The sequence below is a fragment of the Anser cygnoides genome, chromosome Z, assembly GCF_040182565.1.
Source record: "Anser cygnoides isolate HZ-2024a breed goose chromosome Z, Taihu_goose_T2T_genome, whole genome shotgun sequence".
NCBI classification, from domain to species: Eukaryota; Metazoa; Chordata; class Aves; order Anseriformes; family Anatidae; genus Anser; species Anser cygnoides.
This window is the reverse complement of record NC_089912.1, coordinates 62490073-62506363: the sequence shown is the minus strand read 5'-3', so window position 1 is coordinate 62506363 and position 16291 is coordinate 62490073. Positions and strand designations below refer to the sequence as shown.

At 41.5% G+C, this 16291-nt stretch overlaps 1 protein-coding gene across 3 annotated transcripts in view; it reads left to right on the top strand.

Annotated features, from left to right (window-relative positions):
- The first annotated feature begins 333 nt into the window (after nucleotides 1-333).
- KIF24 (kinesin family member 24) overlaps nucleotides 334-16291 on the top strand; it is a 34776-nt gene continuing 18818 nt past the window's right edge. The window contains exons 1-8 of one of the 3 annotated variants that reach the window (XM_066988885.1): nucleotides 334-481; nucleotides 1064-1135; nucleotides 2410-2504; nucleotides 6748-6817; nucleotides 7090-7720; nucleotides 11193-11382; nucleotides 13225-13322; nucleotides 15428-15643. In XM_066988885.1, the coding sequence (XP_066844986.1) occupies nucleotides 7104-7720; nucleotides 11193-11382; nucleotides 13225-13322; nucleotides 15428-15643 (1121 nt within the window). In that variant the 5' untranslated portion in view covers nucleotides 334-481; nucleotides 1064-1135; nucleotides 2410-2504; nucleotides 6748-6817; nucleotides 7090-7103. Of the gene's footprint in view, nucleotides 482-793; nucleotides 934-1063; nucleotides 1136-2409; nucleotides 2505-6747; nucleotides 6818-7089; nucleotides 7721-11192; nucleotides 11383-13224; nucleotides 13323-15427; nucleotides 15644-16291 lie in introns of those variants that run through there. The other 2 variants (XM_048048530.2, XM_013195540.3) reach the window with 2 other exon arrangements.

Below are 16291 nucleotides of genomic sequence, written 5' to 3'. Positions count from 1 at the left end.
GCCGGACATTTAACGCTCTGATTTTCGCTGCAGAAGCCCTCGGGCTCCGTGCACAGATAACGCCGGGGCTCCGCCCACGGGGCCCCCGGGCTGGGGCTGGGGCTGGGGACCCCGCCGCCCCCGGAACCCCCCCGCAGCCCCCCGCGGTTCCCCCCGGACCCCTGAGCGCGGCGCACGCCCCACTCCCTGCCCTCACCTTCGCTCCCGGATCGGGAAAAGAGGAGGCGGGACCAACGCGCGGCTGACAGCCCCCTCAACCAATCGCAGCGCCTTCTCCCCCCCTTCTCTTATTCCCTTAACCCCGCCTCCCTCCGTCTGATTGGTTCCTCCCTAGCGAGCCGCGCGCGCCACCGTTTGAAGCGGGCGAGGCGTTGTTGCCATGGAGACGCGGCCTGGGCGCCGCTCCCGGAGCCTCCGCGCCCGCTGAGGGGACCGGGGGCCGGGGGAGGGGGGGTGGCGGTGCCCGGCCCGGCGCTGCAGGGTACGTACGGACACCGGGAGCACGGCCCCGGCGGGCTCCGGGCGGGTTTTCTCTCAGCTGAACGCGTGGGGAGGCGCGGAGGCTTCTTTTGGGGGCGAAACTGGGAAGAAAACGGTAAAAGTTCATCCGGGACCGAGCCCCGGGGCTAAACGCGTCCCCTCCGAGTCCTGAAGCGTAACCCCCGAGGCGCGGCAGCTCGCTGGGCTCTAATTATAAAATAAATGTTAGAAGCCAGCTGTTAAACCCTGACGGCAAGAGAGGCTGGGGCGCAGTTTTCGAATAATCAGCACCCCGATATAGCTGCCGGGTGATTTTCTGGGCGTGTGGCTGAGTATTAGACGCTTCCCCTTCCCCTGCAGCTGCTGCTGGGAGCAGTTGTCGGGATCAGCTGCGGGATGGAGCCGCTCCTGCTGAGCTCACCAGCCTATGTTTAGTGTGGAAGAATGATAATGGTAACTAGCATCTCAGTGCTCCGTTGGAAAACAAGCAGTTCATTTAGTTGTCATTTTTAAGTCCGTTTCAAATATCACTGAAATTAATCCGCTTTGCACAACCTTCACGTTTCTCTGCTTTCTGGGTCAGGAGGAGATCAACAGGGAACCAAAGGCGGAAGAACCTTGTACGCTTGGACAGAAGGGCTGGGTTCGCAAGGAGGTGAGTGCCATCCAGCCAGGCATGCTGCCCCATGCTCAGCCCTGCCCAGGCCACGCAGTGTGCCCGCCATCACTCTATGCACGCTGATAACGGTTCTCATTCTGCTTATGGAAAATTGGGAGCAACAACATCGGACCTGTCGTTTTCCAGTCTTCATCATGAGGGTGATGAAGGGAGCGGAGCATCTCCTTTACGAGGAAAGGCTGAGGGAGCTGGGTCTCATTAGCTTGGAGAAGAGGAGACTGAGGGGTGACCTTACTAATGCTTATAAATATGTAAAGGGCAAGTGTCAGGAGCATGGAGCCAGGCTCTTCTCTGTGACATCCAATGATAGTGCAAGGGGCAATGGGTGCAAGCTGGAACGCAGGAGGTTCCACTTAAATACGAGACAAAACTTTTTTATGGTGACAGTGACAGAGCACTAGAACAGCCTGCCCAGGGGGACTGTGAAGTCTCCTTCTCTGAAGACATTCAAAACCCTCCTGGACGCGTTCCTGCGTGACGTGATTTAGGCGTTCCTGCTCTGGCAGGGGGATTGGACTAGGGGATCTTTCAAGGTCCCTTCCAATCCCTAACATTCTGTGATTCTGTAATCGTAGCTATAGTAAGCAACTCGGGTATGTTAGGAGCAAAGAAAGAAGTGTTGGTGCTGGGAGAAGGCCTGCATCCTGGTCCAACTATAAAATAGCTGTCAGTTAACAATGAACATGTTCCTTTCTTTCTACTTTTATTACACGGAAACTATAGGTGGTTTTCTGTGGGTATTTTTCAGCTTTCTTCCGCATATTTTCAAAACAGACTGCTACAACATTTGTTCCAACTAATGTCAGAACATTTATTACCTCTGTGTATGTGTTCAGGGGCTTCCGTAGCATGATCCTGCGATCTGATGAATGGATCTGCGGCAGTGATCTGTAAATATTTGAATTGGAGCTTCGTAGCTCCCTGTCTACTTCATTAGACTAAAATTACGAACTTGTTTTGCAGTAGAGATTATCTCTTACTGTGGAGCTTGTGCTTATAGAAGTGCAACCACACCGTGGCTGTTTCTTCACAGGAATGCCTTAGTGTCCAAGGGGTGGGATCAGAATGATTAAAGGTAAAGCATTTGATGTGGTTCCCTGGAAAAGCAAATTAGCCGTTTGTTTCTGGAGGGTTTAATCAGATTTCGCTTTGGATAACAGATACAAAAGAGCTTCGTGTTCAGATGAATAAAAAATAACAGTGTATGACTGGTAACATGAGTTAACAAGTCTCCCTTTTCTCTGTTGTAGGTTTGTCAGTAAAAATTGGCTTCCTTCTGGTCTTCTGCTCTGTACCTCAAAAACCAACGAACACCTTGGCACAGCACCTGAAGACGTGTTTGGGGTAATGTGCTTTAAAGTAATGAGAACGTACCCTGGTGTAGTTGTGGTTGGAAGAGGAAACATACCTACCTGCTACATGTGTTTACAGATCTTTAGAAGTTCTTAACATCTGTTTTTTATATGCAGTTTGTAAACTGGAATGATTTACACAATAGACAATTTACACAATTATTACCTGATATCCATGAGAATTGTTTCTAATAAGAATATTTAATGATCAGACTGCAGCTTATGGTTTAGAATAATTATGTTAGATTACTTACAGAATTAAATGTATAGATGCATTAATTTACATTTGTAAGATTAGGAGTGCCACATAAGGTTTCTTCACTTGTTCATGACTTGATTTCCTTAGTTTAAAATTGAGGTATAGTGATAGTAGTGCTATGTCTCAGAGGTGACAATAAGGAGTATCAGAGGAAGTCAACTAAAATTGTCGGGTAAATATGAGTGAGCCACAGTGGGATAACAAGGATAACACTTGAATGTTACTCAAGTGAGCGGTGCACTGAGATCTTTAATATAATGGAGTTTAATGAGGATCCAGGTATATTGGCCTAAGGCTGCTTTATTCTTAATATAGTTTATGTAGGGATTTTGTGAGATTTATGTTATGCAGAGTGACTGACACTCACAGAGTGAGTATCTGAAGGCCAGTCTTCAGTTAGAAAAGTGTGTTGAGAATGAAAACATGTCTAAAAGCTGATTAATAATTGAAAGCATTTTAAAATTGTGGATCGGATCCTGGAGCATAACTTTGTGGTACATTGATTTCCTTCACAATACATAAAATGTCATCACTGGTTTCCACTATTTATACTTGACATGTTCCCCATCTCTGTAGCCTTTAAAAACCTTCGAACACGGAAACAGTTCTTCTCTGATGAACTTATTCTGTGCTTTGAGTTGGTCCCTCTGTATAAAATTCTAGCACGTCGTTACAATAAGTACTCACCTATTACCAGCATCTAGCAGACTTTCAAGATTTATGTAAAACTTCTTTGCAAAAGAAGTAAGTTGTAGAGGCCTCAGGTTTGCCACACAAAGATGGTGGGCTGACTGGTCCCTTCCCCTGTCTGACCTTAGAACTAAGTGCTTGCAGAGAATTATGCCTCCAGACTCCCTTCTTTCTCAAAACAGTTATCACTTCCAACTACTTTAAGAAGTCTTAGGCTTTTGTCTTAGTCCAGTTTTCAGGGAAGTGACTCAGAGCTTCAGGACTCAGCTGGGCTTTAATATTAAACTACTGCTTTGAAAAATGTTCTGTTTTTCTGCAGCAAAAAACAGCGCTGTCTCACGTGTACAAATTAAGTTAGATTCTGACACTAGCTGAGAGAATGCTGGCTGTTACTCACTTTAGAAAAATAAAGGTCTTCTCTCTTTTTGCCAGAAGATGGCATTACCATTAACAATTTAGGATTCTTGGAAACATGCCAATACTGCCCTTACTTCTTTACAAAGTTATTGTGAAAAATGATGTGTCAGTTTTAGAAACACTGTCTTCGGACACAATCTACAATGTTGGACGAATCAAGGTATTCTTTTTATGGGGATACAGGCACCCCATTCTTTCAGAGCACTGATGATTAGAAGGCCAGAAAGGTTTCATTGTGATCATCTGTTCTGACAACTATAATTCCCCTGAATTCTTTCTTGTGTGAACCAGACTAAATTTTCTAAAAATAGTCTACTTTGAGCTTTGAAATGATCCGAAATGCTAGAGCCATGACCTTGGCTTAATTTTTTTCCATAGTTAATTAATTTGTTATTCCTTTATTAGTCAATGTTGAGTTTTCCTGGGTTGTGTAATAGCTGTTCTACGGATGAAGAGACACTGGAGTTATCTCCTGGAACCACTTAGATCCAGCAGAATTTATTATATCTGGGGAAGCAAGGCAGTTATATTACTTTCAGGACCATCGATAAGACGTACTGAGCTGCTTACGTGTCTCAGAATTAACCTTCTTGTATGTTCTGCAGTACCTATATTACTTGGATTTTCCATATTTTGAGAGTCTTAGTCCCTCGTTACCCCAGATAATGGAAGTCTGGCTGCACAGTTATTTCTAGCTGTTTAAATATATTTTGTTTAATTTTTGGTTAGAACCTTGAGTTTGAAATTCTTAATTCTCTCCCCATGTCTGTTGCTCTTTTTTGGGAAGTGTTTCCATTTTTTTTCCCTTTTTTTCCTTCTTAAAACTGTGCCCAACATTATCACCCAAATAGACATTAATACAGAAGTAGTTCTTGCACTAGTTTTTGGCCAGTCTGTATTTAACATAAGCATATGTAAAGATGTAAGTATAATCTAAGATACAAGAATGGGAATAGACAAATCTGCTGGATTGTTTTCATCTTTAACAGGGAGATTGGTGTCTCAGATTTGTCTTTTGTTTGATGAAAGGAGATGCTAAAAGAGCTTTCCCATGGCAGCGCATACAGACAGACAGGACCTGGTCTGGTTTTATATTTGGAACTACCTTATGTAAGACAGGCATTTTTCGAGAACTTGACTCTCCCTGAAATGAAGTCTGAAGTTCCTGTGGCGTTGATCTGTTAGAGAACTTAGGGAAATTGTGAATGCTTACGAAAGACTTTGTACATGTGTCTAAGTTAAACCCAAGAATCCGTACAGACTCTGCTCTGTCAATTTTGATTTTCCCTAGAAATTTGTCAATTTTTGATTTTCAATTTTTGATTTTCCCTAGATCCTAGGATCTAATAATCTCAGCAGTGGCATGGCTTTACTTCAAGACTCAGAGCCACATCACATATGCATTTGTGAGAAAAATCTCAATAATTTTCTTCATACTGGGTCTTCTGTGAAGTTATTTTATTCGCGATTGCCATGGCGGGCGTCCTGCAAGCAGGAGCACACAGTAACAGTTCATCATCACCTTACATTCCCTACTGCCCGACACCTGATTCCTCCCCTGTTTCCTCACTGGCTGAGTACTGCAGGTTCACAAATGTCTCGATGCCTTTCTATACCACATACATACAATTTTATTTGACCAACTGTTAATTTCTCCTTTTCCTTTTTTTTCCCGCTCTCGTGACTAGAGGGCCCGTGATTTTTGTTTTTACTGATTTTGTATTACTCGTCCTGTTTTCCTTAGCTATCCTTCTCATTTTGGGACAGTGGGACCTTCCCCTTATCTGCTTAACATATTCCCCACTGCTGTGCTGTACAGTCCCTTTTGAATATGCAACGTTAGTGGAACGTTCCACTGCACAAACACCTTCTATTGCAAAAACACAACTTTGTTTCTCACGTATTAAATAAGTCTGCCTACACACCTCTGGCTCTGTCTTGAAGCTTGTTACTGCTGAATCACATAATTTCATTATGGCTAAGTACTCTCCATAACTTAGACTTTAACTTCCAAGTTGCTTTAGACGTCTTCTACTGTACCTTTTGGCCTCTCTATTATCCTACACAATCAGCAATTTAACAGAATCTTTTTTTCCTTTGTTGTTATTGTAACTTAATGTGTTAACTAATTTTTATGCTGTTGGATCAAATTTGGGGGTGATATTTAGTGGCCGTATTTTCTTTTAAAATGTTATTGTAGAAATGCGTGTAAATCATTCCAAAGAACTTTCCTTGAATTACAGGGCGAAATATTTAGTCTTAAACAAATTGGTTTTGTTGGCTATTACTGTAACTTTCAAAAGTTAGAAAGATCTGTGTTTGCTAAGATCCTAGACTAAACAAAGACATAAGAAGGCAGCAGGCAACAGATACTTGAGGGGCTATCCTTTTCCCATTTTATGGAACAAGTAAAAATATCTGCAGATATTAATCCATCTGGATAGAGACAGCTGCACAATGTATTGCTCGAGAGACGTGAGTTAAGGAGCTGAGGGTTTTTTGGCATACCTTTCAGTGATGCATGTTGCTTTTTTGGGTTTCCCAAGAATGCAAGTATGGCGTTCCAGTAGCATATATAGATTTAGAGAAATTCTGTGTTTCAGATTTCACGTAATGTTTCAGCTAATGTTCAAGAACGCCTAGCAAATGCTCACAAGATTCATGAAATACAAAAGAAAGTTACACAACAAAACTACAACTTTGCAATAGTTCATCTATAAGATGAGCAATCCTCATTTTTCAACATGAGGTGATGACAAATGCAGTTTCTTCTCCTTTGATTAGTTGACCAGGGGTAGCTGAACCGCATTAGACCACGTGCTCTGATATTAAATTGGGTATCTAAAATTAGGCATTTTACATTCTGTAAGCTTGAGGACCGGGTTTCAGTAGCTGCGGCATTCGTTGAGTAGACATCAGGCATGTAGGAGCTCTGCAGCAGTAAGTAACACTGCAGCAAGTGTTTCTTACCCATTATTGTCTATCAAGTATGATTTTAAAATAGTTTCATAGGTAAAATATTTGCTTCATAATTAGTTTATCTTTATTATTGCTATATTCTATATTGTTTGGCGTTCCAGTGTATTGTAACGATCTTCTAACATAACTGCAGGTGATGGCATTTGGGGAAATGTGTGGTTTCTTCATTAGTATCTTGGTCCCCTGGGACGTTTCATATAACTCAAATATTTGTCTTGTTTGATTTCTTGTAGACATTAGCTTGGAGATGGCGTCGTGCCTTTATGAATGCCTTTGTGAGGCAGAACTTGAAAAATATTATCCCCATTTTGCTGCCTTTGGCCTTCAGAAGATTGATGAGCTTGCCAAGGTTTCCATGAAAGATTATACCAAACTAGGGGTACACGACATGAATGATCGCAAACGACTCTTTCAGCTCATTAGAATAATCAAAATTATGCAAGAAGATGAAACTGTAAGAGACTTGGGCAAGCAAGACTTCCAACCAAGTGGCCTTTTCATTCAGCCTCAGGTGACCAGATCGGGTCCCCGTAGACAGCTGCGTTTTGAGACCTTCTTTGAGGAAAATGACAGAACAGTTAAAGACTCTGGGCCGGAATCATATGGGCCATCTGATTTCAGTGCCAATGAGGAGAAGAACAGTCTTGTGGAGCTGTTGGGACACACTCAGCCACATGATTCAGAGATGATCAGATTAACCAGAAGAGACGTAAATACTCCTGGAATATGCACAAAAAGTGAACTGAGCTGTACAACAGTTTCTGATGATATTGCTCCTCTCCTGGGGGATTCTGAAACTCCCATCATCCAGAGAGTAACTCACATTTCAGGGTATAATTATGGACTACCTCATTCCTGTATCAGGTAATAATCAGTTACCTTTATTTTACTATATTTCAAGTTAGTCATAATTAATTCTTTCTTCACTGGGGATGAGAATCTGCCTTCATGGCTTCCGAACAAGCAATACTACCACTACAAAAGCTGCACAGAGCAATACAAAATTTTACAGAGAGATATTAATAAGCGCTTGCAACTCTCCAAGTCTGGTAGAAGGAATCAGTTGAATTCACCAGCTGCTACTCACCAAGGTTGTCTAAGAATAGTCTTATCTTTCAGGATATAAGGCTTTGTTTTCCTTGTGCTTTGGCCAGTCTTTCTGTTTTTCTTTCCTTAAGACTATTTTGCAAAATACTATTTTTTCAGAATCATATGTTGCCTGTTGGTAAGTTCATCATGTTTATCCCAGTAAAAATGATGCATGCTGTGAACTATCTTTGTTCATAAAGAAATTTCTGAACTGGAGCTTTAAAAAGAACCAATGAGTATAATTGGGTCAGGATACAGACATGGGGAGAGGGATGCCTTGCAGCTGCTCCATGAGCACAGGATTTGTAGCATTCATGCATTTTCCAGTGTTTTGTAATGGGGGGGACTACTGTTGTCTGAACCCCTGGTAAATCTAAAGCATGAAGTAACTTTTATTGGCTTATACTGGGCAGATAAGCACTGTGTAAACTGCCTGAGTTAAAAAACATCATCTAAAAAGACTCAAATCAGCTATCACTACATCCAAAAGCATCCGAACTCTGTAGGTGTCTCCCGGGATTGGTTATTTAGATGTCTAGGGATATACCGCTATGTCAGAGCACCATCAGGCTTCTGTTTGGAAGTTGCCTGGGATCCAGGCACTAGCTGTTTCTGCAGTGAGCCTTCTGAAGATTCTAGTTCAGGAGGCAAAAGCACGTAGCTCCCTGCAGCCATACCACCAGAATCTAGCTTGTTGCCATGCTGTTATGGCAGGGTTTGAAATGATAACTTTGTGCAGTGGTTTGTGCAGAGAGAGATGCTGTCACCACAGTGGAAAAGTACTGAGGTGGCACAGTGGTTTGAGAGAGTGCTTAAACTGTGAGATGAAAGATCTGGGTTTATAACTCCACTTTGCTGGAAAGAAGTAATTCCTACCATTCCCACCTTCCAGAGGAGTGCACTAACCTCCTGAATGTATTGGTATCTTAGTGCGTTCTCTGTCTCCTCTGGAACCTGAGGCAAAGTGAACAAAGAGGGCAGGATTCATGGTGCTGGAAAGTAAAAAGTGAAGAAATATAACCTCTCTGTTCAGCTAGAGGAGTTCAGGATCTTGAATCCTGTGATAGAGCTGTGTTTTCCATTGTTCTCACTTTCTTCCCTTGTTCTCTTTTTTCCTGAGCACATTCTTCTCTGCCCAGTGTTACGGCTCATCTCGTGGCCTTTCTGCATCCTGCTCCTGACACGCCTGAGTTCCTTCTCTTTTGACCACAGAGTGCATGTTCTGCATTCCAGGCCTGGGGCTGCTCTGCTGACACTTGGGTTTCTGATTCCTGTTTTAAAAGTGCCCAACTCCTTCCGTGAACCCACGCCCATGTCACCTTGTGATTTGCCCACTGTCTAGTCTCATCTATAAGAAACACTAGAAAATAGTGTTAGATTGATGTTGATAGATTGATAGGTTGATGATGTTAGATTGTGGAAAGATAAAGAGCTCTTATAATATGTTTAATAATTTTTCACTTGCCCACAGCAAATAACTTGATTTTGATGGTAGCAGACAGGACACAGTGATTCTTCTGACCTATTGTTTAATCTCATTCTTAATGATCTGTTTTGAGATTATTGTTTTTTCTAATAATAAAGTAGAAATCGTATTTTATAACGGTGTTTTTAAGAAAGGTTAATAGCAAATCTAAACTTGAGGTTCATCATATAAAATTAAAATACATTCTGTTCCCATACAAAATATATTCAATTAAAGGTACCTCATAGAAAGAATCTATGCCTCTCCTATCAGAACCTCCAAGCATTCATGATTTCTTTTCTCCAAATCCTGCACTGCAATCTGTCCTTTCTCCTTCATGCTTGTAGTTAAAAAAAAAAAAAAACAAAAACAAACAAACAAAAAAAAAACACAGCTCTTTCTGGAGATCTCCAAGTCCAGACTCTGGTGACAAGAGAATGAAACTTCAGAGCCTCTGATCCTTTGATGGACAACATCTGGTGCCTACTGATATCCATAAGCTCTCACTAAATTATGTAGCATCTTATTTCAAGTATCATGGCCTTTCTTTTGAGAGGAAGGAATTTTCCATCTAAGTTAATGATCCTGGTCTGCATAGGAAAGCCATACTAAAATTAATGGGACTCCAGTTACCATAAAGATTTCTTGTGTGTAGTCTTTGAAGACCACATCTTAAGATCTATATCTGCATGTTGTATGCTTCTGGGGAGTCATGCAATGGAACAGGAATGATATTATGAGCTTATAGGTGTAATGAGACATCGAGTAACTTGTACTCTTGCTGCATTTTTGGTTTTCATTTACCAGGCAGCTATTATATGTTAGTTTTCCTTTGCTGCGTTAGGAGATTTTGGAAGGGCATTTGAATAGCATGGCAGAAACACTGTTTTGGGGCAACTAAGGGCTCAATTAAAATGACTTTTTTCCTAACAAACGAATGTTCAAGTCCAGGCTGAAAATTGTTACTCGCTTGTCTGAAGACAGCTGGAAAAAGAGAAAGGCAGAATTAATATGTTTTGGTTAGATTCAAGCATATTGCATATGCTGCATTGCAAAATGCTTTACACAGCAGGTTAACCAACGAAACACTAAATGACCTTACGCTTCGAAGGTGTCTGGAAGCGAGCTGAAGTAGACTTGCCAAAACACAAGAAGAGAACTTTGCCAGGGGTTTGAAACCATGTAATTTTTTTATGATAGAAGGAACAAATTGGATAGAAGACCAAAGGGGAGATAATGAAGAGATCAATATTTCAAATTGTCTTTGAGCTGAGCAGGAACACTGTGATACTGTCTTGTTTCTTATTTTGAGCCATATACTCATAACCTGTTTGACAGAGTGAAACAGAAAGAATAAATATTAGAGGAAAAGTAACTGAATATAATGCAACTTCCCTCTCAAGATGTGTTCCTACTTTTATCTGTACATAAATGACTATGCGTGACTGCAAATAATTTCAGCAAGATTAAGTTAACTTCGATATTATGCCAGCTTGAATCAGATGTTTGTGGGCAACTGAAAATATGCCAGTTCTGCAACAAGCTTAGGAATGTAGCTGTATAAACACAACTGTTCTTTTAACAGAAATGCACAAGAGGTATTAGTCTATTTAGCAAAAAAACAGCAGAAACTTCACTAGGTAACAATGAGAGCTTTTCCTGATACGCCTTTAAAGACAGAAACTTTTATCTGGTAAAGCTAAGAAATCAACTCAAATTTATGTGTATTCTAGATTCTGTTGTTGTCTGGTTTTAAAGTGCAAAGCTACAATTTTGTTGTAGATCCAGTACCTCAGAGAAAGAGACTCCGTGGACAGAGAGTGAGAAAATCAGAGTGTGTGTCCGAAAACGTCCCCTAGGCCTAAGAGAAGAGCGACGCGGGGAGGTTAATATCATCACGGTGAAAGATAAAGAAACCCTACTTCTTCATGAGAAGAAGGAGGCAGTTGATCTCACCCAATATATCTTACAGGTAACGTACTCCACCTGCACTTTGTGTTTATGGGTCACTTGCGTGATGGGGTAAAGCAGATTGTACTTGGAATTTCAATAAGGGGAAACTGAAAAGGGCTTTTCCCTTATTGAAAAGGGTGTTTCTTGCATCGAACTGGATGGTGGGCTCTTCTATCAGCTCCCCATCGCTATGTTTGAATTGCTCCTGACTTATGCCAGCCTGTGGCAGAAAACCTGAGCCCAGAATTTTAATCCCTCAAAAGCACATCTCTTGCAGCTTTCTTTGCATGTGGCAAAATAAAACCCTCTGCTACATGCTGTTGCTGCAGGAGAATTGCCTGCTGCTGAGTCTCCTCTTCAGTGAGGAGTTCCCTTTTCACTACCGCTGCACTGTAATTCTGTTTTAAATTAATCACATATACCCTCATCCCCTCCCTCTCTTTGTTCTCAAATGCTTTTGAAAATTAAGTTCCCCTCTGGTCTTTGTTTCCAAATCCCGAATACCTTGTGCTGTCATAGCTCAAATTCCTAGTTTTGACTGACAGCACCAGGAACAGAGCGATTTCTAGAGAGCTGCAAGCCGTGCTCACTCTGCTGGGTGTTATTTTTGCAGCCTGGCTCCTGGGAACAACTGTTCAGAGTATCCAGTAAAAAATGAGTTTGCAGCTCTCTCAGGCCCGGTTTATGTACCACCTTTTACGGTGTGACACATGCAGCAATTCCACCCCACTCCCTCAATGGGAGCAACAGTATTTGGCATCTGGGCAGTGCTTATTGCCTTAGTATCTCAGGGCTGAAATAACTGCTAACTAATTTTGTTCTCTCAGTAATAACAAATGCCATTTTGCTATAAATCAATATAGTCCGAACAAAAATACGCTGTGGTGAAGGCTGTTCTGTTCCAAGGGACCCAGGAGAACTTCCCTGCTTCCAAATCTGGCTGCTCACCCTGCCTCCAGCTCCTGTAGATGGGAAGCCAAGGGCTGCAGACCAGATGGGAGGTGGGGCACGCTCCAGCTCCACAGCCAGGGGAACCAAGCTGCAGGCCTTTCAGAGAGCTCACCCGACCTGTGAGACTTCCCAGTTTAACCTGCACACGTGCTAGCGTGGCTAGTTTGTGCATCATTACAGTAACTGTCACTCAGAGGGATCTACTACCTTAATTTACATCGCCGTATATCATTAGAGCACAATATTAAACGCCAGCCTATGGAGGCTCTTTTGAAAATGTGGTGTTTGTTTGTTACTGTCCCTACAAATGCCATTCTTAACCTCAGAGAAGCCCATAATGAACGCACTTGCAGTCTTTCTAGAGACCCTGCTGCTTTGGGTCAGCTCTAGAGTGTGGGAAGTTTTGGAGTTTTTTGCCCCCTTCTGAGATAATACAATCTGGCTTTGCTTCTGTCTTCTCTGGCACAAAAAAGATTTTAAGTCTGGAGAACAGACCCAGTCACAACTGAGGGCTAATTTTTGAGTTCTTCTTACTCTTGTAGTCTTACTATACAACTGTAGGCTGATTCATTTCAGGAATAGGTGAGAGTTTCTTTTAATTAACATTTTTTTTCCTTTCTTTTTTTCTTTTCCTTTTTTTTCAGACAGCTGCTGTATGTTCTGCTTCAAAATGATAGGAAATTAAGGCATCTTTGTTTCCCTTTTCCTTTCCTACCCTTAGTCTCCTCATTAGTTGTAATGGTCCATGTATGTCATGTTGCATGTTAAATGTGCTAGATTGTTTTGGACCTGATCCAAACCCATACAAAGTCACTGGAAAGACTTCTGTTATTTAAATTTGCCTTTGAATGGGGGCGAAGGGGAAGTGAAACATATTCATTTTCATGTAAAGATCACGTTTATTTTTCAGCATGTTTTTTATTTTGATGAAGTCTTTGGGGAGTCATGTACCAATCACGATGTGTATATGAAGACAGCTCATCCTCTCATTCAGCATATTTTTAACGGGTAGGGCATCAGTGCTTACATTTGTTATTTTCTCACTTTTTTGTTTTCCAATTTCATATACTGCTTTAATTTTCCTTTTTCTGCTTTCATCTTTTGAAAAAATACATTCATTTCACCCTTTCCACGTGCCTTCTCCCTTTTAGAATGTCTTTGCAATTGTGACAAAGTAAATCAGGGGAGACTTTTATCACAGTCAGTGAGAAATCTAAACCACAGAGGAAATTAAAACCGGGCCTCTGTTGTAACAAAGACACTGTGACCAACCTAGAACAAAAAGTGGGTGCCAGCATTTCTGACATCTAATCTCCACTCTAACAAAGACTTCTGTGTTGTATAGTGTGGGTATTTATTATTCTATTACAGGGCAATAGAAATTTATTAATAACCTTGTGATTTATTTTTATTTTATTGATTTGTATAATAGAAAATATTAATAACCTTGCATTTTATTTTTATTTTATCGATTTGTATTTGTTTAGGGGGTTAATTGTAATTACATACTTCCTGATTAATGGGAAATTGATGGTGGCTATACATGGGTGATCTTATTTTCCTGCAAAGTAACAAGCTTGAATATAATTACATTTTTGAATCTTTGAAGGAAAGGATTATGTATCCATGTTGAAAAGTAACAAAATGGAGCATACTGGTACTGAAAATCACCAAGTATCATCAGCAGAAACAGAGTATCAAGCTCTTGAGAAAAGGAAAGTGAAAAAGCAGAATAAGGCTTATATCTTGCTGCATAATAATAATCACTAAAAGCAGATTTCACATTACAGCTAATCCAGTAATGCTACCAGAAAAACCGTGCTGTTTTTTCTTAAATTTCCATAACTTTTCTATTCGTTCTGCTACATCCTCCTCACTGATACTCGTCTGACCCCACAGTGAGCTAATTCTGCAATCTAAGCTGCCAAGAAATTGTTCACCCATTGCAGTCCTACATTTTTACCCAATTCTCTGCATCCAGGAAGTACTGAGTCAGCTAAAAAGTCTTTTTTCAGAGTATGGGGGAGAATAAATCATTTGTTATGTAGCATTTCTTTTTTGGTTGATTCAGCTCTGAGTCTGTTAACCTCATACTTTTGGGTCCAATGCTTGTACAAGAGCCAGGATGGGGAAATAGGCAAGCGGTAACCTCAACAGAGATGAACATGAAGTGCTGCAGAGCTGTATCCTGAGACCTACTTGACATTTTACGTGCATTGCCATTATAATGTTAAGGTGATATGATGACAAAGATGCAGCAATCTGGAAAAAGCCAAGGTTGTTGTTACACTGGCTGGAGCGAGTGTCAGCTCAAACAGCTCTGTGCCACTGGAAGATGCTGATCCTCTTCCTTCCCCCTCTACTGGGCACATTCCCATAGGTCACGTGAAGCCAATTTGAGCATATTTTATGATCCTCTGTGAGATACTTTACTCCACTGAAATGGCAGAAAATTAGCCTGCAAAGAAAATGAGAAGCTTTCTGTTGTGTCAATGCAGTAAAGTCAAACATCAGAGCCAGCACAGAGGAAGAGTAGGTCAGTGGGGCAGGTCACACAGCTGGGAGCAGGGGAATGGAAAATCAAGACCTTCCCGTCAGCAGCAACAAGCTATTAGATTGACTTAGCTGCATGCAGGACTGCAGTCCAAGACAAACTAATCTCACTCAGTAAATTAATCATAGTGCTGGGCTGCAAATCTTCATCAAGTACAACGTGTGTTGATACAAAACCTGACTTGTGGCTGATTTGCACCTCATGTCACAGGCCTTTTTCTCCATGATTCATAAGCAGTAGGATTCCCATTCATAATCCTACAATACTTTTGCAGCATCTAAACAGCTGGAAGAATAATACTGAATTCTTAGCTTCCTTAAACGTATTTTTGGCATCTGGAAAAAAAAGAATAGAGCCAGCACTCCGTGACACAGCAGCTCTCCATAGGACATGCTTGGGAATCACTGTTAAGTGTTTTGTAGTTTCCTAGGTGGGGAAGCAAACCAAACCTCCTTGCTAAGAGCCTGCTATATAGAGAGAGAGATTGACATTGCAGAATTTCTTTTAATAGACTTGAATAAATCAGATGTGGCACTAAAAATATAGGTTATCTTTACAGAGGCAATGCAACCTGCTTTGCATATGGGCAGACTGGTGCTGGCAAGACTTACACTATGATAGGTACTCACCGGAACCCAGGACTCTACGCCTTGGCTGCCAAGGACATCTTCAGACACCTGGAAGCGTCACAGTCAAGGAAGGACCTACTTGTTTTGATCAGCTTTTATGAAATCTACTGTGGACAGCTTTATGACCTGCTAAATGGAAGGAAGAGGTATTGAAATAAAAAGATGTATTGCTATAAACCCAGGGTTATGAATCAGTTGGTTACTGTTTATAAATCAGTTTGTTATTGTTTCATGCGATTACCTTTAGCATATTACCATGTATGATAAATTGTTATGTATTTAATTAGGGTTGTTCTTAGGAAATACTTACAGGAAGGCAGAAACTGGCACTAAATGCTGTTGCATTGACAGGACACCTGGTTTGTATTGCTTTGAGACAAAAGCAAGTAAGAATAAGGACCTATGACTGGGATATGAACTCATGGTTTTGCTTACACTACAGTAATATAACAGCTGAACATCCCATAGGTAGAAAAAGAGCCTTCTTGTGACCAGAAGTTCTGATGCTAGCCATTGTGGAGTCCATATCTCTCCCTGCTCAAACATAACCTCTGCCTCTTCCTCTTGCTGTGCCAGTGGGGCTGCAGTTCCAGGCACTGCCGTCTCGGAATGTGCTGTCAATGTCCCACTTGTGCTTGACACTGCAGAGCCCTTTACTGAGCTCCTTTACTGAGAGCACCTCTGCAGGTGATGCTGTCACCACCCTCAGCAGTAGCACCTCAGCCCCAGATTTGTTCAGATGGATGCATGCTCCCTTAGAGGAGCTTCATCTGGAATGGAAACCAGGACAATTC